The following is a 23,850-nucleotide window of genomic DNA, read 5'->3' on the forward strand; positions in this document are numbered from 1 at the left end:
ATGGAAATCCAATTTATCAACCCATGGAGGTCTGGATTTGGAGTCACACTCAAAATTAAAGTGGAAAACCACACTACAGGCTGATCCAACTTTGATGTAATGTCCTTAAAACAAGTCAAAATGAGGCTCAGTAGTGTGTGTGGCCTCCACGTACCTGTATGACCTCCCTACAACGCCTGGGCATGCTCCTGATGAGGTGGCGGATGGTCTCCTGAGGGATCTCCTCCCAGACCTGGACTAAAGCATCCGCCAACTCCTGGACAGTCTGTGGTGCAACGTGGCATTGGTGGATGGAGCGAGACATGATGTCCCAGATGTGCTCAATTGCATTCAGGTCTGGGGAACGGGCGGGCCAGTCCATAGCATCAATGCCTTCCTCTTGCAGGAACTGCTGACACACTCCAGCCACATGAAGTCTAGCATTGTCTTGCATTCGGAGGAACCCAGGGCCAACCGCACCAGCATATGGTCTCACAAGGGGTCTGAGGATTTCATCTCGGTACCTAATGGCAGTCAGGCTACCTCTGGTGAGCACATGGAGGGCTGTGCGGCCCCCCAAAGAAATGCTACCCCACACCATGACTGACCCACCGCCAAACCGGTCATGCTGGAGGATGTTGCAGGCAGCAGAACGTTCTCCACGGCGTCTCCAGACTCTGTCACGTCTGTCACGTGCTCAGTGTGAACCTGCTTTCATCTGTGAAGAGCACAGGGCACCAGTGGCGAATTTGCCAATCTTGGAGTTCTCTGGCAAATGCCAAACGTCCTGCACGGTGTTGGGCTGTAAGCACAACCCCCACCTGTGGACGTCGGGCCCTCATACCACCCTCATGGAGTCTTTTTCTGACCGTTTGAGCAGACACATGCACATTTGTGGCCTGCTGGAGGTCATTTTGCAGGGCTCTGGCAGTGCCTCTCCTGCTCCTCCTTGCACAAAGGCGGAGGTAGCGGTCCTGCTGCTGGGTTGTTGCCCTCCTACGGCCACCTCCACATCTCCTGATGTACTGGCCTGTCTCCTGGTAGCGCCTCCATGCTCTGGACACTACGCTGACAGACACAGCAAACCTTCTTGCCACAGCTTGCATTGATGTGCCATCCTGGATGAGCTGCACTACCTGAGCCACTTGTGTGGGTTGTAGACTCCGTCTCATGCTACCACTAGAGTGAAAGCACCGCCAGCATTCAAAAGTGACCAAAACATCCGCCAGGAAGCATAGGAACTGAGAAGTGGTCTGTGGTCCCCACCTGCAAAACCCCTCCTTTATTGGGGGTGTCTTGCTAATTGCCTATAATTTCCACCTGTTGTCTATTCCATTTGCACAACAGCATGTGAAATTTATTGTCAATCAGTGTTGCTTCCTAAGTGGACAGTTTGATTTCACAGAAGTGTGACTGACTTGGAGTTACATTGTGTTGTTTAAGTGTTCCCTTTATTTTTTTGAGCAGTGTATATATTTATAAACTGGGTGGTTCAAGCCCTGAATGCTGATTGGCTGACAGCCGTGGTTTATCAGACAGTATACCATGGGTAGTACAAAGCATGTATTTTTACTGCTGGTAACCAGTTTATAATAGCAATAAGTGACCTCGGGGGTTTGTGGTATATGGCCAATATAACACACCTCCTCGGGCCTTATTGCTTAAACATAGAGTAGCAGTCAAAAGTTTGGACAAACCTACTCATTCAAGGGTTTTTCTTTATTTTTACTATTTTCTACATTGTAGAATAATAGTGAAGAAATCAAAACTATGAAATAACACATATGGAATCATGTAGTAATGAAAAAAGTGTTAAACAAATCAACATATATTTTATATTTGAGATTCTTCAAATTAGACACCCTTTGCCTTGATAACAGCTTTGCACACTCTTGGTATTCTCTCAACCAACTTCATGAGGTAGTCACCTGGAATGCATTTCAATTAACAGGTGTGCCTTGTTAAAAGTTAATTTGTGGAATTTCTTTCCTTCATAACGTGTTTGAGCCAATCAGTTGTGTTGTGAGAAGGTAGGGGTGGTGTACAGAAGATAGCTCTATTTGGTAAAATACTAAGTCCATATTATGGCAAGAACAGCTCAAATAAGCAAAGACAAACGAAAGTCCATCATTACTTTAAGACATGAAGGTCAGTCAATGCGGACAATTTCAAGAACTTTTGAAAGTTTGTTCAAGTGCATTTGCAAAAACCATCAAGCGCTATGATGAAAATGGCCCTCATGAGGACCGCCACAGGAAAGGAAGACCCAGAGTTACCTCTGCTGCAGAGGAAAAGTTCATTGCAGTTAACTGCACCTCAGAAATTGCAGCCCAAATAAATGCTTCACAGAGTTCAAGTAACAGACACATCTCAACATCAACTGTTCAGAGGAGACTGCGTGAAGCAGGCCTTCATGGTCGAATTGCTGCAAAGAAACCACTACTAAAGGACACCAATAAGAAGAAGAGACTTGCTTGGGCCAAGAAACACGAGCAATGGACATTAGACCGGTGGAAATCTGCCCTTTTGTCTGATGAGTCCAAATTTGAGATGTTTGGTGCCAACGGCTGTGTCTTTGTGAGACGCAGAGTAGGTGAACGGATGATCTCTGCATGTGTGTGTCCCACTGTGAAACATGGAGGAGGAGGTGTGATGGTGTGGGGGTGCTTTGACGGTGACACTGTCTGTGATTTATTTAGAATTCAATGCACACTTAACCAGCATGGCTACCACAGCATTGCAGCGATATGCCATCACATCTGGTTCGCACTTAGTGGGACTATCATTTGTTTTTCAACAGGACAATGAGTAAGGGCTAATTGACCAAGGAGAGTGATGGAGTGCTGCATCAGATGACCTGGCCTCCACAATCACCCGACCTCAACCCAATTGAGATGGTTTGGGATGAGTTGCACTGCAGAGTGAAGCAAAAGCAGCCAACAAGTGCTCCGCATATGTGTGAACTCCTTCAAGACAGTTGGAAAAGCATTCCAGGTGAAGCTGGTTGAGAGAATGCCAAGAGTGTGCAAAGCTGTCATCAAGGCAAAGGGTGGCTACTTTGAAGAATAAAAAAAATATTTTGATTTGTTTAACACTTTTTTGGTTACTACATGATCCCATATGTGTTATTTAATAGTGTTGATGTCTTCACTATTATTCTACAATGTAGAAAATAGTAAAAATAAAGAAAAACCCCTGAATGAGTAGGTGTCCAAAAGTTTGACTGGTACTGTATATATAGACATATAATGGTGTGTTTTGTATGTAAACAGTATGAAAGTGACCAGTGTTCAATGACTTGACTACAGTATAAAGTGGGTAAAACAGTTTGTAAACACTATTAAAGTGACCAGTGTTCTCTATATACATCGGGCAGCAGTCTCTAAGATGCAGGGTAGAGAGAGAACAGTAAATAAGGCTAGAGGTGACTGTTAAACAGTCTAATGGCCTGGAACGAAAAAGCTGTATCTCAGTCTGTCGGTCCCGGCTTTGATGCACCTGTACTGTCTCCGCCTTGTAGATCATAGCGGGGTGAGCAGGCTCAGGTGGCTGATTTCATTTATTTCATCTCTCACTTACACAGGGAGTCTAGTAAAGGAGGAGGAACATACAGTCGGGGACGACTAAACGGATTCATTCACTACAGAGAACAGACATTATGTCAGGCTCCCGGACGGCTGTACCAATCTGTAAATAGACTGTTTATGGTGAGGGCTTCAGAGCACTGAGGTTCTTATTGGATTCCTGCTGATGGTTCATCTCCCGAGTTAGGCACAGCAGACGCTGAGGCAATCAAACGCCTGGGCTAAAACTATAAATCACACTGTTTAGTGTTAGCGTAATGACTGCGTGTGTGTGTGTGTGTGTACACATGTGTGTGCATGTGTGTGTGTGTGTGTGTGTGTGTGTGTGTGTGTGTGTGTGTGTGTGTGTGTGTGTGTGTGTGTATGTGTGTGTGTGTGTGTGTGTGTGTGTGTGTGTGTGTGTGTGTGTGTGAATGCCTTTAATAGCTGACTGGAATATGTAAGCAGCGCTGCTGATTACAACAGTATAACAAGGTTCCTAAAGTCTGACTGGAGTGAGCAGGGTGCAGGGGACACGTTGTTCATCGTCGTATATTAGATTGGGTGCAGGGACAACAATGAAATGGGTGATACTGCACATTTGATGCAACGGAATGCGAGTGGTAATGTGTGTACGTGCGCATATCAAATGAAATTGTATTTGTCACATGCGGCGAATAGAAAAAGTGTTGACTTTACCGTGAAACGCTTACTTACGAGCCCTTTCCCAACAATGCCGTTAAAAAGTAAGGAAATTAACAAATAGATACAACAACAAAAAATAGTAACACTATAAAATAACAATAATATGCCCACACACACACACAAACACATACACACATGCACACATGCACACACGCACACACGCACACACACACACACACACACACACACACACACACACACACACACACACACACACACACACACACACACACATACACACACACACACACACACACACACACACACAGAGAGAGAGAGAGAGAACATCATTGAAACACAATAGAATGCTTTGTCTTGCAGGTTCCTATGTTGGACGTGTAGGGCCGTTGTACACAGGGTATTAGTATGACGACAGAGCATATGAGATTATGAGAGCTCCGTGAAATAATCCACAGAACCACACCGCCACAATGAAAACATAAATCACGACTGGAGCTCCATGTCTCCATACTACTCCGCTGTGGCCCTGCCTTCCATACACGTAATCCACTACACTGATTTACATTAGAAAGAAATGCTGGATTTCTATAAAGCTTACAGGATTTCCTTTTTAAACGCATTTCAATAGAGTTGTTCAGAAAGTAGTAGCAGATAAGATCCCGGGGGGGAGAGGGTTGAAGAAAAATACTATAAAATACTATAAAATACTATAAAAGAAATGAGAAGTTACAGAGATAAAATAGAGTTCAAATACCTATCCAGTAACTGCATCATCTCCTCATACTTCCGTACGGCTCTTCCTCCTGCTGTAGACTCCAGACACCTGAGAGGAAACCACCACACGCAAAGGCTGAACTTCTGCTAAGCTAATACTGGTACAACCACCAGCAGTAGAATCTAACGGGTAAAGTAGCGATGTGGGGTGAGAGAGGAGACTCACGGGTAGGTGATGTATCTGAACATGGAGAAGGGGATCTGGATTCTCTCCTGTAGTTGCTGAGCCCACCTCATACCTCCTGCTACAGCTGGCATGTTCCTATTCACAAGAGTATAACCTGGAGGGATAGAAACACACACATTGTAGAACTAACTAGAGAGGTAAAGGTTCTGGAGAAACAGTATCACATGGCAGCAGTGATAACAGTAGCAGGTAAACTAGTAAACGGTCAAACGTTCATCGTAGCAAGAGTGTTGATGATTTCTTTACATGTATTACTTTGGTACGAAATGATGATAGAAAATGGTATGAGTTAAAAGCAAGGTATTTTACCCAGTTCCTCCTGTGTGTGTGTGTGTTTGTTGAAGAGCAGTTTGCAGCAGTCTAGCTCTCTGTCAAACAGGCTGATAAGGAGAGGATATCTGTCCAGAGCATCCGCTGCCACGAGGGGGCGCTCTAACAGGCTGCCAAACATATCCAGCACCTGCAGGGAGAACAGTAGGGTATCAGTGTGTGTGTGTGTGTGTGTGTGTGTGTGTGTGTGTGTGTGTGTGTGTGTGTGTGTGTGTGTGTGTGTGTGGTGTGTGTGGTATGTGTGTGGTGTGTGTGGTGTGTGTGTGTGTGTGTGTGTGTGGTGTGTGTGGTATGTGTGTGGTGTGTGTGTGTAGCCTCTCCTCACCTTGAATGCGTGCTCCAGTCCAGAGACATCATCGAAGGCCTGACAGAAGACTGCTCCCAGACGACGGTCTGTATCCTCCACCTTACATCTGAACTCACACACGTCTGCCTCAAACTCCTACATTGAGACACACACAGTCAGATAGATAGTTAGACAGCCCTTTCAAGCCCTTTTCTACAGCCTTTTAGACAGCCCACAAAGAAATTACTTCACCTCAAATGTGTTTGGCCAATATTAACCATATCTGATGTTACAGTAGATTATTGCCCCTTGTTCCCATATTCCTTCTTCATTACAGTGTAACGCAGGGATCATTAACTAGATTCAGCCACAGGCCGATTTCTTCTTCAGTGGATGGTCAGGGGGCCGGAACATAATTACAAATAATTTGCAAATTGACCACAAGAAGCCCAAACAGATATAATATTTGAATAAAACATAATAATTTCAAACCTTGCTTAGATTTATATAAAATCACATATATCTCTGCGTGGGAATACTTTGGAACAAGCAATTGGAACAGATTTTTTTCTGGTATTTTTACAGTTTTTTATGTCAAACAATTCACAAAAAAATATATATATATGACATATATTTTTTTTGCTCAGAAAACTTCGGGGGCCAAATAAAATCACCCGGGGGCCAAATTCGGTCCGCGGACTGCCAGTTGGGGAACCCTGCTGTACCGTATTGTTGACGTCGAGGCAGTCGTAGGGCTTCTCAGTGAGGACTTTATATGTGTCCAGGAACTCCTGGTGGAGCCACAGGACCTGCTGGCTTAGAGCTCTGCCTCGGATGCCTCCAAACTCCACCTTCTCCAGCTTTAACAGGTCTACTGCTGTCAGGAGGACATCCTACAGACAGGGACAGAGAGGGACAAACACAGAGGAGACCCTGTTAAACATCAAGCATTTAATGTAGTGTATTGGCTGTGGTTATGGTGTTTATGGTAAACAGTATATACCGTATACCAGGGTATTTTGGTGGCTAGCTTGGATCAATACTTTTCTTTGCTATTTTTGAGGGGTTTGGAAAGAAATAGTGCCCCTTGTGTGCACTGCCGGTAATACCGTATATCCTGGTATGGTACAGGAACTAACTGTATGATGGTATGAAAATCTTAATACCGCCCAACCCTAGTACACAGTATGTTTGGCTTATTAATGTGGGTTCGGACTGAATAGATATGAATCCTGATATCTGTACAATATTGATGTCTGTAGGGTGTAATTTCACTATTTTTGATGTGTTCAATAAGTTCATGTGTTTCAATATTCCATACATTTTTCTAAAGGAAATAAAAAAATATATTAAAAAAAGTAAACTCTGTTTTTATTCATTGACACTCACCTCAATGGATTTTACCCGGTCGATGAAGTGGTCGAGGCCAGAGAAGACCATGAGCGGGTGGAAGTCCCACGGTCGGACTTCCCTGCCCTTCCTCTGGTACTGGCCCAGGCTGGCCCTCTTCTCCTCATAGGTCAGTCTGAAGGTGTTTAGGATGTCCAGTGTGGTCTGGACCTTCCGCAGGCTCTCAGACACGTCTCCCTTTAGCACCTCCTCTGGGCTCAGATACACCCGCGCCTGAGGTGGAGGACAAATCAGAGTTTGCGATGTCAAATGAAGACCATATCCATAGATATACATGTACATCTATTCACCTTTCTATACATATACAACAATCGAAACAGCAGTTAGCAGTCAAATCCACAACGTTCATATATCCTCATGAGACTGTATGAATTTAATAATGGGCACAGTCTTGTAAGTCGTGTAAGTAAAGCACACACATCAAAACATGAAAGTCATTTAAAAACAAAAAAAAACATTGTTTTTCAATGCAACTGGAGAATATGTTGCATTACTGCAAAATGGATGAAAAGTACTTCATAGAGTTATTACTACCACCACTATTACATGATTGACTGTGTATTCATGTACCTGTTGTATGAGTAGATTGCATGTCTCCTGTAGCAGGACGATGAGGCGTGCTGGGGTGTTGTAGTAGCGTGAGTTGGACCACACCAGACACACAACGTGCATCAGAGGCCCGATCTGACCCTTGACCTCAGGAAACTCCACATTCTCCAGGTCCTCAAAGAGACGCTGCAGCGGACGAAGGTACGTACAAATGTCCTTAGCTTCCTCTAGGGCTGGGGCACACACACAAACGCACACACAGACAGATACAGAATCAGACACACACAAGTTCAAGTTCACTACATTCTAATACAGTAGGACAATCCGGGGTCCCCAGTCCCTTCAGACACAAAGATAGTAGAAAGCTCGCATGGTGTCTTAGTTTTAGTAGCACCTAATGAACACCTCCGATATAGCATTAACATTAGTTGAACCCACAGTGCGGTTTTACTTTATCGCCAATTTGTTCAAATGGGGCTTTAATTTACCTGCTAGAACATCCTGTAGCATGTCTTTGAAGGCAGGGTAGTAGCTGCTCTCCATGGCATCCAGCAGCTCAGCCATCTTGGTGACCTTGGAGGACTTGAACTGAGAGTGGATGCACTCCAGGTCTGCATATCTATACAGAGAAGTTAATTGGAGTGAAACAAGTAGTGCCATATACATTCGTTTTTATATGCATACATATTGAGAGAAAAAAAAGTTTGTTTATATATGGGTCACTGTTTAAAAAAAAAAATCCTACTGTTTCCTGCCTACTGAGCACAACGCAGGGCCATGGCATATAGTGTAGGCCCACTACAGTACTGACCTGCTCCTCCAGAAGTTAATCTCAGTGTGTGGTGTGGGACTGTTTCCCTCCAGCAGAGGCTCAGACGAGTCCTTCTTCAGGACCCCACGAATCTGGTGGCTCCACTCTATCACCACTGACTCAATGGCATGGATGATGCTCTTGTCCACTACATCTCCCCTGTAGGCGGCGATAACATGGGTTAGATAGGGGGTTTGAGACTGGGGTTAGGGGTTAGGTCTGGGTTAGGGTAGCCTAAGGATCTGGTGACACCAGCTGAATAATAAAGCATGTTGATATCTATCAAGTCTGGGGAAATACAGGTGTATATGTTATAACACACCTATATATTTGAACACTAATGTTATTACGCGTTATAATGCATAACTCTACTGTGTCGTAATGTCCTGTAATAATATGAGACAGCAGGTCATTTAGGTTACCTCTTGTCCCTCTCCAGGGCAGCCTGCTCCACTCTCTCTGCCCCAGGTGGTAAAGGCAGCAGAGTCTTGCCTTTCACTTGGCCAGACACCACAAACACGTTGGTCTTCAGGGAATGAACATGGCGCTGAATGTCCTGGGACACCACCTGAGGCCATTCACTATGGTTCCTGCCGTTGGACAGCAATGGGACCACAACCTGAAAGGAATAAGGGGGAGAATAAGTATAACAGCAACTTTATCACAGTAAAGAGTATTACAAAATAATGTATAATAATAATAGCTATTATTCACTCATTTCCAGTGGTGTAAAGTACTTAAGTAAAAATACTTTAAAGTACTACTTAAGTCGTTTTTTTAGGTATCTGTACTTTACTTTACTATTTATATGTTGGACAACTTTTACTTTTACTTCACTACATTCCTAAAGAAAATAATGGACTTTTTACTCCATACATTTTCCCTGACACCCAAGAGTACTCGTTACATTTTCAATGCTTAGCAGGACAGTAAAATGGTCCAGTTCACTCACTTATCTAGAGAACATCCCTGGTCATCCCTACTGCCTCTGATCTGGAGGACTCACTAAACACAAATGCTTCGTTTGTAAATTATGTCTGAGTATTGTAGTGTGCCCCTGGCTATCCGTTAGTAAATTAAAAAAACAAGGAAATTGTGCTGTACGATTTGATTATTATAAGCAATTTGAAATTATTTATACTTTACTTTTGATACATAAATATATTTTTGCAATTATATTTACTTTTCAGACGTAAGTATTTTTCTGGGTGACTTTCATTTTTACTTCTATGAAGGTATCTTGACCTTTACTCAAGTATGACAGTTGGGTACTTATTCCACCACTGCTCATTTCATTACCTAAAAATAATATGAGATGCCTGTGTAAAGTATTGTCGTTGATTTTAGTTCAATTGTTTGTAACATACACACACCTGTTATCGGTGAGCTGTCCTGCGCAGTGAGCATTACTTTCATTCTTACCTCCTCCACTAGTGCAGAAAACTGGTCAAGCGGCGCGTAGGACAAGTCTCCATATACCAAATGACTTTTCACTGAGTCAGGGGTTAGAGCTGTCTTGCTTTTTTTGACGAAGTAAACACCCTTGTTCTTAACGCTCGCTGGAAACCCGACAGTGGGCAGCAAGTGGCCTGCTGCATTCAGAGACACGACCAGTGTAATTTGGTCGGGTTTGTCCAAGAACTCCAGAATAACTTGCTTGTTGTCATCGGTGGAAATACATTTTTGCCACCGGTCTTGCTTCAGTTTTAGAGTTTTTAACACGTACTTCTCTATGAATTCGAATCTCCTGTCCTCCGCCGGAGAATCTTCCATGTTGGCCCTGTTCTACTATCCTCCTCGGCTCTTAAGCCCACTGCCAGTGACCCGGTGGCGTGAGGGGGTTTGTGTATACAGGGATTGTGCCCTGGCCTCCATAGTAACGCTGTGTTTGCATTAATGAACCATCCGTTGCTTGGTGTACAAAAGCTACCTCCTGGCTCTGACCCATGTCATTCTTCCAGATAGGTTAACTAGGTAACTAGTCGCGCTTTCTGTTTGTGTGCCGACTTCTCAAGACAGAGGGGAATATTCACTTTAGCCTACATGAGAAGCACTGCAGCAGGTGATAAACAATGGTAAAACGTTGTGCGCAAAAGGAAACATGCAGGGTAGCCTACCACCACACCATTTCAAGGAAAAATAATTTCAGTCTCCTATCGTAGACCTTGTATTGGGCTATCCCACATTTTTTTGCGTATAATGTTGAGCAAGACGTCAGGGCCATAGACGGACCATTTATCTTATCCCAAATACAGAAACATGCAATAGCCAATACCTGCCACAAAGTGGCACCAGTGGAGTACAAACAGCTACCCTGGTCGTCCTCATCCAACCACTCCAGTGACCTCTATTAAGGGCAAGGGCTGGTCCTAACCAATAGCTGACCCTAATAAAGTATGACCTTATTTGGGAACTTTAGTTAGGTTTTACGTTTCTATTTACTTTGACATGTAAAGCACATCAAGCAATCCTATCTCCTTGTGAAAATAGTATGAACATAACATTTTGAAGCTTTAAAGACTGATAAATCTAAAAGCAAATGGGACATAAAAGCATTGGCCATAAACACTAAATATTGCACTACTACTTCATTCATTATACACTATCTGAGATGTACTTTCTCTGTTCCTGATTAAAAAGATCAAACCACCAATGAACAGTTTGTGTTTTTCCATCTTTCTGTCACGTACAGTAAATATCAGCAATCCTAACATCATGATGATACATGTCAAATCTGGCAAAAGAAAACAGAAAGTGTTTATTATCATTCAGGGGTCTGATGTGGGGAGGAAATAAAAGCATTATCAGCAGCATAACATACAATATTTGTCTTTGTCCTCTTTTGTCCACTTTCAAAGGGATAAGTGAACTCTGAGTAAACAACATAGACCTCCATAGGAGAGAAAGGGGGAGGGAGAGAGAGTGTCTGTGTGTGTGTGTGTCTGCGTAAGTGTGGGCGAGTGTGTTCGAGCGAGTGTGTGTATGTGTTTGTGTGCCGGGAACCCAGTGTATGTGTGTGCCCGGAACCCATCGACCAAGGAGTCTCAGTTCGTCTCCCTCTTTGAAGATTAGCATGACAGACCAAAGGCAACAACCAGACCAGCCCAGGGTCCGGCTTTCCATTCCACAATCAAAGAGGGTCTTCGTCATTGATACAAGAGGGCTGTTGTTAACAGCTAGCCGGGTGGCTATCCGTTCGCATGGTTATGTACATTACCACTGATGCCTCTGTGTCTGAGCCACTGTGGGATTATTCATCTTTACAAAATAAACAAATAAAGATGACAGGCATCCACATAAAGGATGATTTACTTTTATTTTATTGGTCCCAAAGCACATTAAGCATATAATAAACGATTGATAATAACTGTTGATATAAATGGGTACACACTGCCATCTTACAACCCTCAGCTAGCTACAAACCTCAACTAAAAAGCAGTACAGGAAAAACTAAGAGAAGCTCAAATATAGGGTATGATCATATACCTGAGAATAAACTCATCTCCTAAATCTGTTTACTCTCTGCCCCATCAGACCTGACTTTACCCTGCTACGTTCACCCGATAATGGCATCATATCAAACATAGTAAAAAGGTATAAAAATCTATTTATGGCCTCGTTAACATTCTTTGGTTTAGCATCAGATGTTTGGTGGTCCTTCTCTCTATTTCCTTTTCCTTTACTGCTTTCAGATGTGTAAGACCTTTGTTTAGGAAGAGAGTACAATTGAAGTTGATGAGAGAGAGGGAGCAACCTTGGTCTTTGCATTGTACCGTATGTAACATAGTTTTGTGGTGATATTATGCCATTATATAATTAAGCAATAAGGCCCAAGGGGGTGTAGTATATGGCCAATATAAATTGGCTAATGGCTGTTCTTAAGCACGATGCAACACAGAGTGCCTGGATACAGGCCTTATCCGTGGTATATTGGCCATATACCACAAACCCCTTGGGCCTTATTGCTTAATTATATAAAGGCATAATATAATCGGGTTGCCAAAGTAATTAGAGCAGTAAAAATTCATGTTTTGTCATACACGTGGTATACGGTCTGACATACCACGGCTGTCAGCCAAACAGCATTCAGGGCTCGTATCACCCAGTTTATAATATACAGTAACGTAACGTACAAGTAAAGAGTAAAGAGTGATATGAGTGACTACAGATTTTAAAACAATTCTACAATTTCCATTTCTTTTGCGAATAAATTAACATCCAAACACAATAATATTACTTATATTTCAAATTTCTTAGATGTACCAATGTACTGACACATTGATTAATTGTGGATATCACACCAACGGTTGGGATTACCATGACTCCTCCCACTAACTAGACCAGTGAGATGATGAGGAGACCCAGCAGAAGAGGCAGAGAGCTCAGACTCATGCCCATGGCTTTATTACACAGACTCCCTTTACAACAGTTGAGGTCAGTCTGGTTGGGCATCTCAGACCAGAGGCATGAGTCACTGGAGGCACATCCTCCATAGATGGTGTCTTTTCCCCCATCAGGAGTGGGCTCTGGCAACATGCAAAACAAAAAAAGACTCTAAAACATGTCTTGTTGTCAATGTCTCTTTGGAAATCTAGAAATAGAGTATTAAAATAATTCAAACGTGTCATGTCTCATGGGGTTTCATGCCAGTGAAAATGAACTCACGTTTATATTTGAAGCAGTGGTCTTCAATTCCAACGCATTGCAAAACTTCATAAGTACCATTCACCCAGGTGTGACATTGTAGTTGATTGGGCTTGTCACTGAGGGCTGCCCAGAGCACAGATTAACAACCATGTCATTAAATAACAACCTACGCAAACGAATAAATATCAAGCGTTGCCTTTCTCAAACTAGACCATCAGTGGAGAGCTGAGAGCTTGTAAATTTGACTAGATGGGTGTTCTTACCAGGGAGGGTGTCTATGTTGCAGCCTGTCGTGTTGCAGCAAAGCGAGGATTGGGAGGCGTGTGAGTATCCGTTGTTCAGTGACAGTTCTGTTACTTTATCCATGAAATAACAGGTTTCGGTTACATATGTACAACCCTTAGATACTCTGATGGAATCTGATGGAGAGAGAAGAGGTTAAAAATCATTCCCAATGCAAACTGTAACAACGGTGCAATTGTACATTTGAAATATAAAATACAAATATGTTGGGGGGAAAAAATATTTCAATGTGTAATGAGTCTGGAATTTATTACAACCCATTATTACAAGAACAGACTCAACTCCATACTTACCTGAAGGATATTCTATTCTTGTTAAGGTGGAACATACTGCTCTCAAACAATTCTTTAATACTGTTGTCCGACAGTTTTCATCCTCGGGCTCACAGGTGTAGCAACTGAGCATGTCAGCTAGAAACCAAAACATCCAAGATTATGAAAAAAAGAAACATATATGTCAATTGTGGTCGATTCGTTTAACAGATAATTAACTAAACTCATCAATTGTGATCGTCATCATGTTATTATACATCAAATTGAACATAACTGCTGTATGTCAAATTAAGGTGTACAAATGGACATGTTGGGTCTACTGACAAATATGTAAGAATCAATCTACATGGATTCAGTAAGTTACCTGTGTAGAACAGTGTGAAGGTGCAGGAGATGGCCAGGATGAGCTTCATCGTGGACAGATAGACCGCTATGAGGTACAAATGAACTGAGCTCCTTACAAATACAGCTGTCTTTCAAGAGTCTTTCAACTGTTTCACATCATTTACTGATAGTTCAGCCTATTCAAACCGTTTCTTATCCACATAAGTTAATCATTCATTTCCCAAATTCCCCCAAATGTATCAGGTACAGTATTGTTATAATGTGACATTTATCTCCATATTCCCAAGGGCTGTAGAGTGGTTGGTTTATCATAGAGGACACAAAGGTCTGCCAAACAAAATATACAACATTTGCTCAACACATTTGCTGCTGACACGGCGTCCTTTTTGTGTGAATGTCACCTTTGCATTCCTTTATGTGCTCACAGTAAGGTCAAGCTGGAACAAATCATGCTCACAGTAAGGTCAAGCTGGAACAAATCATGGTCACAGTAAGGTCAAACTGGAACAAATCATGCTCACAGTAAGGTCAAGCTGGAACAAATCATGCTCACAGTAAGGTCAAGCTGGAACAAATCATGCTCACAGTAAGGTCAAGCTGGAACAAATCATGCTCACAGTAAGGTCAAGCTGGAACAAATCATGCTCACAGTAAGGTCAAGCTGGAACAAATCATGTTTTTTTTAACATTCATATAGACTCTATTTTCATAATGGTCAATTACTTGATCTACACTGAGTGTACTAAGTCTACAAAACATTAGGAACACCTTCCTAATATTGAGTTGCACCTCTTTTTTCCCTCAGAAAAACCTAAATTCATCGGATATGGACTCTACACTCCAGGAGTGTGAAGGTGAACGGAAAGGCTGGAGCAACGAACCGCCCTTGCTGTCTCTGCCTTGTCGGTTCCCCTCTTCCCACTGGGATTCTCTGCCTCTAACCCTTTTACAGGGGCTGAGTCACTGACTTACTGGTGTTCTTCCATGCCGTCCATGGGAGGGGTGCGTCACTTGAGTAGGTTGAGCCACTGACGTGGTCTTCCTGTCTGGGCTGGCGCCCCCCCCTTGGGTTGTGCCGTGGCGGACATCTTTGTGGGCTATACTCGGCCTTGTCTTCGGACGGTAAGTTGGTGGTTGTAGATATCCCTCTAGTGGTGTGGGGGCTGTGCTTTGGCAAAGTGGGTGGGGTTATATCCTGCCTGTTTGGCCCTGTCCGGGGGTATCATCGGATGGGGCCACAGTGTCTTCTGATCCCTCCTGTCTCAGCCTCCAGTATTTATGCTGCAGTAGTTTATGTGTCGGGGGGCTAGGGTCAGTCTGTTACATCTGGAGTATTCTCTTGTCTTATCCAGTGTCCTGTGTGAATGTAAATATGCTCTCTCTAATTCTCTCTTTCTTTCTTTCTTTCTTTCTTTCTTTCTCTCGGAGGACCTGAGCCCTAGGACTACCTGGCATGATGACTCCTTGCTGTCCCCAGTCCACCTGGCCATGCTGCTGCTCCAGTTTCAACTGTTCTGCCTGCGGCTACGGAACCCTGACCTGTTCACCGGACGTGCTTGTTGCACCCTCGACAATTACTATGATTATTATTATTTGACCATGCTGGTCATTTACGAACATTTTAACATCTTGACCATGTTCTGTTATAATATCCACCCGGCACAGCCAGAAGAGGACTGGCCACCCCTCATAGCCTGGTTCCTCTCTAGGTTTCTTCCTAGGTTTTTGGCCTTTCTCAGGAGTTTTTCCTAGGGAGTTTTTCCCAGCCACCGTGCTTCTTTCACATGCATTGCTTGCTGTTTGGGGTTTTAGGCTGGGTTTCTGTACAGCACTTTGAGATTTCAGCTGATGTACGAAGGGCTATATAAATAAATTTGATTTGATTTGATTTGATACAAGGTGTTGAAAGCATTTCACAGGGATGGTGGCCCATGTTGACTCCAATTCTTCCCACAGTTGTGTCAAGTTGGCTGGATGTCCTTTGGGTGGTGGACCATTCTTGATAAACACGGAAAACTGTTGAACGTGACTACTACCATACCCCGTTCAAGGGCACTTCAATATTTTGTCTTGCCCATTCACCCTCTGAAAGACACACATAAACAATCAATGTCTCAATTTTCTCAAGGCTTAAAAATCCTTCTTTATCTGTCTCCTCCTCTTCATCAAAGGGACATCAGTAAAGGAGCATAGCTTTCACTGGATTCACCTGGTCAGTCTATGTATGTCATGGAAAGAGCAGGTGTTTGTAATGTTTTGTAGCCTCAGTGTACAGTATGTCCAGGATTCTGCTCCAGACCAGACAGACACACCTGTTGAGTCAAGCACTCTCAGGACACACTCCCTCATTCAGGTTTGAATGAAACACAGGGTTTTTTAATAGTTTATTTATTATTAGGACCTCTCTTAGCCCACCAATGGCTAGTCTTCCGAGAGTACTTTAAAAAGTAAAAATCATACAGAAAATGTAAAACAAACATAAACACAAATTAGGAAACCCACATTGTTATTAACCGTGGTGGTTGTAGACATCCCTCTAGTGGTGTGGGGGCTGTGCTTTGGCAAAGTGGGTGGGGTTATATCCTGCCTGTTTGGCCCTGTCCGGGGGTATCATCGGATGGGGCCCCAGTGTCTTCTGATCCCTCCTGTCTCAGCCTCCAGCATTTATGCTGCAGTAGTTTATGTGCCGGGGGGCTAGGGTCAGTCTGTTACATCTGGAGTATTCTCTTGTCTTATCCGGTGTCCTGTGTGAATTTAAATATGCTCTCTCTAATTCTCTCTTTCTCTCTTTCTTTTCTTTCTCTCGGAGGACCTGAGCCCTAGGACCATGCCTCGGGACTACCTGGCATGATGACTCCTTGCTGTCCCCAGTCCACCTGGCCATGCTGCTGCTCCAGTTTCAACTGTTCTGCCTGCGGCTACGGAACCCTGACCTGTTCACCGGACGTGCTTGTTGCACCCTCGACAACTACAATGATTATTATTATTTGACCATGCTGGTCATTTATGAACATTTTAACATCTTGACCATGTTCTGTTATAATATCCACCCGGCACAGCCAGAAGAGGACTGGCCACCCCTCATAGCCTGGCTCCTCTCTAGGTTTCTTCCTAGGTTTTTGGCCTTTCTAGGGAGTTTTTCCTAGGGAGTTTTTCCTAGCCACCGTGCTTCTTTCACATGCATTGCTTGCTGTTTGGGGTTTTAGGCTGGGTTTCTGTACAGCACTTTGAGATTTCAGCTGACATATGAAGGGCTATATAAATAAATTTGATTTGATTTGATTTGATTTGAACCGTACATAGCGTGGATTACCCCATCACTATGGTCCCAATTCCGACCTGAGTTTTAAGCGCGTAAATGGAACGCTATTCCCTTTTTATGCACTTTTCTCTCTATAGAGTACGTATTCTGACCTTAAACCTAAGCATGAGAATAGCGTGCTATTGACCCTCTATTCATTTGGGGTGGAGATCAGATAAATGAAGGCGTGGCAGAGGTATGTCTACAGATACATTGTATCCTGACTTTGACTCAATTCTCTAACAATTCCACCACCTTTACGCACAAGGAAAACATGAATAAGGTCTAGCGAACATACCGGTTCCAAGTGAGAAAAAACATCTACTTTGTTTTTTTCTGAAAGAAGTAACTTGATAAGAGCTATTGATAAGAGCTAGTTAAATGAGTAATCAGTTTGGATAAGGGAATTGTAAGTATAAATGACACGTGTTTTAGATGCATGTCAAACCTCACATTTATTCAGTTTCCTTGCGTTTGAAATTTTGTCTCTAAAATCCTTTGTTGTTGTTGTAATAAAATCTTTACAGTCGGTTTTAAATAACATGTGGAAATAACATTTTAAATAACATGTGGAAAATGCACTTTATGACACTGCCATGAAGCACTATGACCATCATAATCATATAAACCAGATAGGCCTATCACGTACATGCCCTTATGTCAGCCATCAGTCAAAAAAGAGGGTGTCTTGTCCTGCTCCTGAAATCTGCTCCTGCATTCATCCCAGTCGTCAGCAACAGAGCATTGGGGTAGGTGCATGTCTGACATCAATGTCTATGCAATTACAATGAAAATGTAATATGATACATTTAAGAAAATGTTATATAACATAAACATACTGTTGACACGTAGGCTATGGTGTAATGGAATGTTTTGCCTTGTGTGGTAGGTTTTATGGGTTTTGACACTCTTATGTAGGTGTCATAACCAGCCATAAAATAATGAAATTTGTCACAACAAGTCTAAATATATGTGTCATGACAGTGTTATAATCATATTATGACAAGTTATTACACGTAATGTCAGCTGGTATGACATATGGTTATGACCGTTTCATAACGTGTTATGACACTGGGTGTCAAGTAAAGTGTTACCAAAAAGACATGTAGGCTAATTAAATCGCTATGGAGCTGAGTGCAGACCAAGCCATAACAGTTTGAACCCGACACATGGCACAGTACTTGGCTGTGTTATCACACAGTTCCATGGTTAGTGCAGGCGATAGACGAGGCAATAGCCTACTATTGCACACTATTCTCCCTACTATCATTGTATATACACTAATCTTCCAACATTACCATGGGTTAAAGATTTGAATGTGGCAATTTTCAAAATTAATCAAACCACTGTATTTTTGATTCATCAACATACCCTGAGTGTAAAAAACATTAGGAACACCTTCCTAATATTGAGTTGCACCCCCTTTGCCCTCAGAACAGCCTCAATTTGTCAGGGCATGGATTATACAAGGTGTCGTAAGCGTTCCACAGGGACGCTGGCCCACGTTGACTCCAATGCTTCCCACAGTTGTGTCAAGTTGTCTGGATGTCCTTTGAGTAGTGGACCATTCTTGGGCTCCCCAGTGGTGCAGCAGTCTAAGGCACTGCATCTCAATGCTAAAGGCATCACTACAGACTGTGGTTCGATTCCAGGCTGTATCACAACCGGCCGTGATTGGGAATCCCATAGGGTGACGCACAATTGGCCCAGCGTCGTCCGGGTTAGGGTTTGGCCGGGGTAGGCCATGAATAAGAATTTGTTCTTAACTGACTTGCCTAGTTAAATAAAGGTTAAATAAAATAAAAATACACACTGTTGAGCTGAAAAACCCAGCAGCGTTGCAGTTCTAGACACACTCAAACCAGTGCGCCTGGCACCTACTACCATACCCCATTCAAATGCACTTAAATCTTTTGTCTTGCCCATTTACCCTCTGAATGGTACACATACACAATCGATGTCTCGATTGTCTCAAGGCTTAAAAATCCTTCTTTAACCTGTCTCCTCCCCTTCATCTACACTGATTGAAGTGGATTGATTTAACAGGTGACATCAATAAGGGATCATAGCTTTCCTCTGGATTCACCTGGTCAGTCTGTCATAGAAAGAGCAGGTATTCCTAATATTTTGTACTCTGTGTCTTTTGTGCATAAAGGCTCTCCAAACCTGTTTATGATTGATACTTTCCTAACCCTAAAATGTGCCTAAATAATCTACAAGATCAGAGTATTTTTACATTTACCAGTTGGTGTTGAAATGGTGACGAATATGCATATATTTAGTTGGCTTTCCCTCATTGATTCCTATTTTCTGAACCCATTCTCTCAATGTATTCTGGTCTGTCCACAAAATTCTACTTAAAGGTACACTGTAAAGACGCACTGTGCAGAAATCACTCTGCCATTTGCAAGAATTCTAATAGTTCTCGTAATTTCAGATAATGTGACATAACAAGCAGTCATTGTGTAGATAATCATTGTACCATCTAAACCGCTGTGAAATATATTTTCCATAACCAAAAATATTGCATATTCAGCTGTTTGGAAGTGGTGTACAAAACCAAAAATAAACTATGCAAAAATGGAACTTCAGAACGGGAAGCATAGAAATAGTACACAGAACAGATCTACAGCTTAGACTTGCTTTCAATGGAAATGAAAGATCTATAACTCACATGTCTATGTGAATTTGGTCAAGTCACCCAAAAAGTTACATATTATAGCTTTAAAGGGATTGCTGAAGATACATGTACTGAAAGCCCTACTGAATGAAAACTCCATGAGAAAATATATTGGCCGGCAAGTGGGAGGGTTTTCAGCAGCCGAATTACATTTGTTTATTCAGTGCACTCAAGGAAACCATACCTGTAAGGCCCGTTATGCACCTTCATAAGGAAATTCTGAAATCCCAACTACTGAGAAGTGCGTAGGAAAGGTATGATCGGGGCCCTATGAGAGAGGAATGGTGGAACCTTGAGCTTTGTACTATACATTATGTAACATACACTGCAGTGGTATAGCAATAATATGCATTTATAGAATACAGTGATGTGAAAATCATATCCCACTACATAGTAGAGTGCCAAATTAAAGGTACTAAAACTGTCTTACATATTACTATTTATTTTAAAAGCATTATACAAATCATTATCCTTCCTAATTCCTACTAACAAATTAACCTCCATTTCCTGATCTTGTGGACACAACACTAATCACTCTTAATGGTTGGGATTACCATGAATCCTCCCACTAACTAGACCAGTGAGATGAGGAGTCCCAGCAGAAGAGGCAGAGAGCTCAGACTCATCCCCATGGCTTTGTTACAGAGACTCCCTTCACAACAGTTGAAGTTAGGCATAGAGGGGGATGTCTCGGGCCAGTGGCATACATCAGCGGAGGCACAGCCCAGGTGTCGTCCATCATTACTTCCATCACCAGCGGGCACTGGCAACATGAAAAACAAAAAAAGTCATTAAGGCAGATGTTAAATACTTTCCGAGGGATTTCATGCCACTGAAAATGAACTACCTGTATATTTGAAGCAGTGGTCTTCAACTCCAACACATTGTACAATTGTGTTGCAGACTTTATCCTCTTTACTCTTGCAGGTGTAACATTGTAGTTTATTGGGCTTGTCACTGAGCACTGTACCACAGGTGAAAAACAACAACGTCAGTATCCTGTAAAGCCAGTTCTTAATTAAACCTACATATTTTAAACTAAATATCAAGACCTTGATTGATCAATTATTTGATTACAATCGGTTGGAGTGTTTGGCTGTGCTTGTGTTGTCTCAGTTGTGTAGCCTCTGTGTTAAGCAAAGAAACATTCACTTATGACATCTGAAGCATGTGTTGTCACTGTTCTGTCCTTTTGTCACGCCCTGACCATAGAGAGCCCTTGGTTCTCTATGGTGTAGTAGGTCGGGGCGTGACTGGGGGGTGTTCTAGTTCATTATTTCTATGTTGGTGTTTTGTATGGTTCCCAATTAGAGGCAGCTGGTAATCATTGCCACTAATTGCGGATCATATTTAGGTAGCCATTTCTCCCACTTGCGTTTGTGGGATATTGTTTGGTTGTGTGCTTGTTGCACCGCGAAGTCACATTTTGTTGCTTGTTATTTGTTTTGTTGAAGAAGTTTCACTTTAATATGTGGAACTCACACGCTGCGCCTTGGTCCGTTTCTTACAACAACCGTGGCACCTTTATTAAGATAAGATCACTTTATTGGGCAAATCAAGTGGTCCAACCTACTTCCACTTATAAACGAACCCCTCCGAAAGACATACTGTAAATACATGTTTTGGAGCGGTGCGGGGGGCTGCCACAGTGGTGGAGCTAGGATTTGATACCAGCAACCCTCCGGTTGCCAGCCCACTTCCCACCAACACTCCTAGGTTACCTGCTGTCCTATATCAGTAGTAGTCTCCACTTATCAGGCACTGACAATACATAGGGGAAACATTTTCCTAATTCAAAAGAGCCATAAACCACATTGTAATCTTGTTTAAAACTTTTCTTCAGCAATGTGTGTTATAAGGAGGTGAGTTTAGTGAACTGAGCGATTCATAAAGAGTTGCCTCTTTATAAACGCACATTGTTGAAGAAAAGTAGAAAATTAAATCATGTTGTCAGATTATTATGAGGTTTATGGTAAGTGTTTCACTATGCACAATGTTAAACTAACATGTTGCCCATACTGTTTCTATGAAATACTGACACCACGTCACTGCGATTCTGAGAGCTTGTGAATTTAAGAAAATAGAAACTTTATGACGTATGATCTTACCAGGGAGAGTATTCTTGTTACAGCCGTCCGTGCTGCAGCAGTACCCGGTATTGGAAGTGTGTGAATATCCACCACTGATTGATATTTTTGTTGTTGCATCCATGAACACACAGGTTTCCTCTCTCGTTGTGCATTCCTTAGAGACTCTGGTGACTGATGGAGAGTAAAAGTGACTTCAGTGACTTTAAAGTGAAAGGGCCTTGAGTTTCTGACCAGGACCATATTTACAGTGTAATCAGCCTGGAATTTATTGCAACCATTCATTACAAGGACAGACTCAACACCAAACCAGACTTACCTAAATGACCAAATACTGTTGTCATAGTGGAACACACTTCTCCTCCAGAACACATCTCTAAAGTTGTTTTACTGCACTCATCAGACTCACAAGTGTAGCACTGTAGTGTGTCTGCTAATAAAGTTTACACCACATAACAGGAATAAAGTTAAAAAACATTAAATATTGATCAAACACTAACTAATAATTAACAGATAGACTTGTATACCAACTACTATTGTATGTGGAAATAAGGTGAACATATTGACGCCAATAACAAATTGAAAACACAATTTAAAAGGTTACCTGTGTAGAACAGTGTGAAGGTGAAGGAGATTGTCAGGATTAGCTTCATCTTGGATAGCTATGAAGTAAAAATAACTGGATGGAAGTGGTTCTGTTCAAGAACTCAAATGTGAGTAGAAGTGAGTGACAAACACGCAGAGTACTGTATGAAATCCAAACAAAAAAGTACTCACTTTCTACTGTCTATCTTACAGTCCTTAGACCCTACATCCATGTTAATAAAATATTTTACCTTATTTGGACAAAAGGCTATTGATCAGTCGAACTACTACAAATCATTATAATACTATAGGCTTACCCTTGTGAAACTATTCTCACTGATGTAAACGCCAGGCTTCTTGAGATGAATTTCCACTTATTGTTAAACAAGCAATAGAAAGGAAATGTGATTTCCTTGGGCATGAAATCTTGTAGCTAGATCTCTGCACCCTCCTCCTAACAGTTTCTAAACAACACTCAAAGGTCATACACAGTAAAGGTTACAAAGTCAAAATACATGTATCAGAAAATAAAGAACATACAGTACAATTCCTACATCTTCCTATGCAATGCACTCCATTCCCGAGTTAAGCAAAACACATGTAGGCCTAGCAAATAAATAAGCCAGTGTAGAACTATTTGATGAAATTCTACAATCTTTTCAATTCATCTCATATCAGATAGTTGGCAAGTATTATGACTTTGTCACAGCTGTTCGAAGGAGCGGACCAAATGCAGCGTATTTGTAGTTCCACATATTGATTAAATGTGAAACTGAATGCAATACATAAATAACTTGAAAACACAAAACAAACCGTGACACAGAGAGGAAAACACACTACTCAAAAGATAACCCACAAACAATGAGAAAAACCCCTACTTAAATATGATCTCTAATCAGAGGCAATGAGGATCAGCTGCCTCCAATTAGAGATCACCCCAAACAATCCCAAAATAGAAATAGATAAACTAGAACAGAAAACATAGAACAACCCAAGACACATCCTGCCCTACTCTACTATAGAAAATGTAGAGTAGGTCAGGACGTGACAGTACCCCCAAAGGTGCAGACTCCGA

General features: G+C 42.2%; 3 protein-coding genes across 6 annotated transcripts in view; all 3 read right to left on the reverse strand.

Moving 5' to 3' along the window:
• The window catches only part of dnah9 (dynein, axonemal, heavy chain 9), a 126,193-nt gene extending 115,399 nt beyond the window's left edge, over positions 1 to 10,794 (reverse strand). The window contains exons 1-11 of the mRNA XM_029764754.1: positions 9,978 to 10,794; positions 8,978 to 9,174; positions 8,556 to 8,714; positions 8,233 to 8,363; positions 7,766 to 7,977; positions 7,175 to 7,408; positions 6,511 to 6,678; positions 5,825 to 5,941; positions 5,479 to 5,629; positions 5,149 to 5,263; positions 4,963 to 5,031 (exon numbers count right to left, since the gene is read on the reverse strand). Coding sequence (XP_029620614.1) covers positions 4,963 to 5,031; positions 5,149 to 5,263; positions 5,479 to 5,629; positions 5,825 to 5,941; positions 6,511 to 6,678; positions 7,175 to 7,408; positions 7,766 to 7,977; positions 8,233 to 8,363; positions 8,556 to 8,714; positions 8,978 to 9,174; positions 9,978 to 10,328 — 1,904 coding nt within the window. The 5' untranslated portion in view covers positions 10,329 to 10,794. The remainder of the gene's footprint in view (positions 1 to 4,962; positions 5,032 to 5,148; positions 5,264 to 5,478; positions 5,630 to 5,824; positions 5,942 to 6,510; positions 6,679 to 7,174; positions 7,409 to 7,765; positions 7,978 to 8,232; positions 8,364 to 8,555; positions 8,715 to 8,977; positions 9,175 to 9,977) is intronic.
• A 1,828-nt stretch (positions 10,795 to 12,622) lies between these two features.
• LOC115200853 (uncharacterized) lies at positions 12,623 to 14,280 on the reverse strand. The gene is made up of 5 exons (XM_029763976.1): positions 14,142 to 14,280; positions 13,799 to 13,915; positions 13,466 to 13,621; positions 13,221 to 13,325; positions 12,623 to 13,081 (listed from the first exon to the last, which is right to left on the reverse strand). The coding sequence occupies exons 1-5, from the start codon at positions 14,188 to 14,190 to the stop codon at positions 12,891 to 12,893; spliced, it is 618 nt and encodes a 205-aa protein (XP_029619836.1). The 5' UTR covers positions 14,191 to 14,280; the 3' UTR covers positions 12,623 to 12,890.
• Positions 14,281 to 20,231: 5,951 nt separating this feature from the next.
• On the reverse strand, positions 20,232 to 23,622 carry LOC115200854 (phospholipase A2 inhibitor and Ly6/PLAUR domain-containing protein). 4 transcript variants are annotated; one of them, XM_029763979.1, is made up of 7 exons: positions 23,589 to 23,622; positions 23,093 to 23,239; positions 22,795 to 22,885; positions 22,510 to 22,620; positions 22,212 to 22,364; positions 20,951 to 21,067; positions 20,232 to 20,866 (listed from the first exon to the last, which is right to left on the reverse strand). In XM_029763979.1, exons 3-7 carry the CDS (start codon positions 22,841 to 22,843, stop codon positions 20,676 to 20,678), a joined length of 621 nt encoding a protein of 206 aa, XP_029619839.1. In that variant the 5' UTR covers positions 22,844 to 22,885; positions 23,093 to 23,239; positions 23,589 to 23,622; the 3' UTR covers positions 20,232 to 20,675. The 4 variants fall into 4 exon arrangements, with proteins under 4 accessions (XP_029619839.1, XP_029619837.1, XP_029619840.1 ...); XM_029763977.1 differs by having other exon boundaries at positions 22,510 to 22,623; XM_029763980.1 differs by lacking the exon at positions 23,589 to 23,622 and having other exon boundaries at positions 22,795 to 22,852; positions 23,093 to 23,166.
• Between the last annotated feature and the right edge of the window lie 228 nt (positions 23,623 to 23,850).

Source organism: Salmo trutta, chromosome 10, assembly GCF_901001165.1.
Source record: "Salmo trutta chromosome 10, fSalTru1.1, whole genome shotgun sequence".
Classification (NCBI taxonomy): domain Eukaryota; kingdom Metazoa; phylum Chordata; class Actinopteri; order Salmoniformes; family Salmonidae; genus Salmo; species Salmo trutta.